At 63.6% G+C, this 1,865-nt stretch overlaps 1 protein-coding gene across 1 annotated transcript in view; it reads left to right on the forward strand.

The window, feature by feature from the left end:
* The window catches only part of FMNL3 (formin like 3), an 11,383-nt gene that overhangs the window by 2,890 nt on the left and 6,628 nt on the right, over positions 1-1,865 (forward strand). The window contains exons 4-11 of the mRNA XM_017728682.1: positions 1-36; positions 248-356; positions 435-511; positions 596-689; positions 1,116-1,190; positions 1,270-1,380; positions 1,456-1,605; positions 1,718-1,861. Of these exons, the coding sequence (XP_017584171.1) occupies positions 1-36; positions 248-356; positions 435-511; positions 596-689; positions 1,116-1,190; positions 1,270-1,380; positions 1,456-1,605; positions 1,718-1,861 (796 nt within the window). The remainder of the gene's footprint in view (positions 37-247; positions 357-434; positions 512-595; positions 690-1,115; positions 1,191-1,269; positions 1,381-1,455; positions 1,606-1,717; positions 1,862-1,865) is intronic.

Raw genomic sequence — 1,865 nt, forward strand, 5'->3', positions numbered from 1 at the left:
CCCCCGTGCCCACCTCGCCGCCCGCCCCCCCGCCGGGTAAGTACTGGCTGTCCGGGGCCAGCCCAGTGCCGCGTCTGCAGACTCTGTCCCTCTCGCCCTCCGACCGCTTCTCTCTGCCTTTGCCCCTCCGAAATCCCTGCTGTCCCCACACTGTCCCCACACTGTCCCTCGGTTCCCACCCGGGTGAGCGCTGGCGGTGCAGCACCGGTGGGGGACGGTCCCGCTCACTGTGTGCCGTGTCCTGCAGCCAGGGGACACTGCCCAGCCGCAGGGCTCTGAAGAACTCGCGCCTGGTGAGCCAGAAGGATGATGTCCACCTTTGCATCATGTGTCTTCGGGCCATCATGAACTACCAGGTACTGTCACCCTGCGGTGGGGACACTGCTGTCACCACTGCCACCACGGCTGACGCCGTCCCTGCTCTGTCCCCACAGTACGGCTTCAACCTGGTCATGTCTCACCCGCACGCTGTCAATGAGATCGCCCTGAGCCTCAACAACAAGAACCCGAGGTAAGGGAGGGTCTGGCAGGGTGGGACAGGGGTCCTGGGGCTGGCTGGGGGTGTTGCTGATGCTGATGGTGATGCTGTGCCCAGGATGAAGGCTCTGGTGCTGGAGCTGCTGGCAGCTGTCTGCCTGGTGAGGGGTGGCCACGAGATCATCCTCGCTGCCTTTGACAACTTCAAGGAGGTACGAGGGGAGTGGGAACTGCAAGTCTGGGCTGGGGGGTGGGAATGGGGGGACACAGGACCAGACTGGGATTGGGGGGGAAAAGAGGGGAGACAGGAACAGCCCCAAATGGGGGGAACAGGAGCACCAGAGAGAGGCTGGGATTGGGGAACAGGACCCCAGGAACGGAGGAAGGGAGGACCCCAGGTCCAGACTGGGATAGGGTCACTGGGGACCCCAGGACCAATGTGAGATGAGGGGAAACCCCAGGAGAAGGCTGGGATGCGGAGTCTGGAGTGAAGGGGATGGAGGGATGAGGGAGGATGAGGAATAGGGGGTCTGGGAGCACCAGGACCAGACTGGGATTAGGGAAGTGGAGTCCAGGAGATGGGGGGAGTCAGTGGCTGGGGGGGCCACGCCAGGTTAACCCCGTTTCTGCCTGCTCAGGTGTGCAAGGAGAAGCACCGCTTTGAGCGGCTGATGGAATACTTCCGCAACGAGGACAGCAGCATCGACTTCATGGTGGGACACCCTGTCCTGGGCGAGGAGGAGGGTCTCTGGGGGGCAGGAGAGCTCCCAGTGACACCAGCCCTGCCTGCAGGTGGCCTGCATGCAGTTCATCAACATCGTGGTGCACTCGGTGGAGGACATGAACTTCCGCGTCCATCTCCAGTATGAGTTCACCAAACTGGGGCTGGAGGAGTTCCTGCAGGTACGGGGGGGTCGAGGGTCAGGGGAGCTGTGCCAGGGGGCTCCCCCATCCTTGACGCCGCCTTCGTGCCCACAGAAGTCGAGGCACACGGAGAGCGAGAAGCTGCAGGTGCAGATCCAGGCGTACCTGGACAATGTCTTCGACGTGGGGGGGCTGCTGGAGGATGCCGAGACCAAGAACGTGGCCCTGGAGAAGGTGGAGGAGCTGGAGGAGCACCTGTCCCACGTATGTGAGCACAGGGGGATGCAGGGACGTTCCTTGCTGGGTCGCGGGGAGATCTGCGGTGACACCGGGGGGGGTCCCTGGGCTGCTGTCACAGCCGTGTCCCCCTCCCCAGCTAATGGAGAAGCTGCTGGACCTGGAGAACGAGAACATGATGCGGGTGGCGGAACTGGAGAAGCAGCTGCTGCAGCGAGAGAAGGAGCTGGAGGTGGTCAAGGTGCGTTGTGGGGGCCGTAGGGGCTGTAGGGAGTGGGGAAGGGTCC

This window comes from Corvus brachyrhynchos, unplaced genomic scaffold (assembly GCF_000691975.1).
Source record: "Corvus brachyrhynchos isolate BGI_N302 unplaced genomic scaffold, ASM69197v1 scaffold193, whole genome shotgun sequence".
Lineage (NCBI taxonomy): Eukaryota > Metazoa > Chordata > Aves > Passeriformes > Corvidae > Corvus > Corvus brachyrhynchos.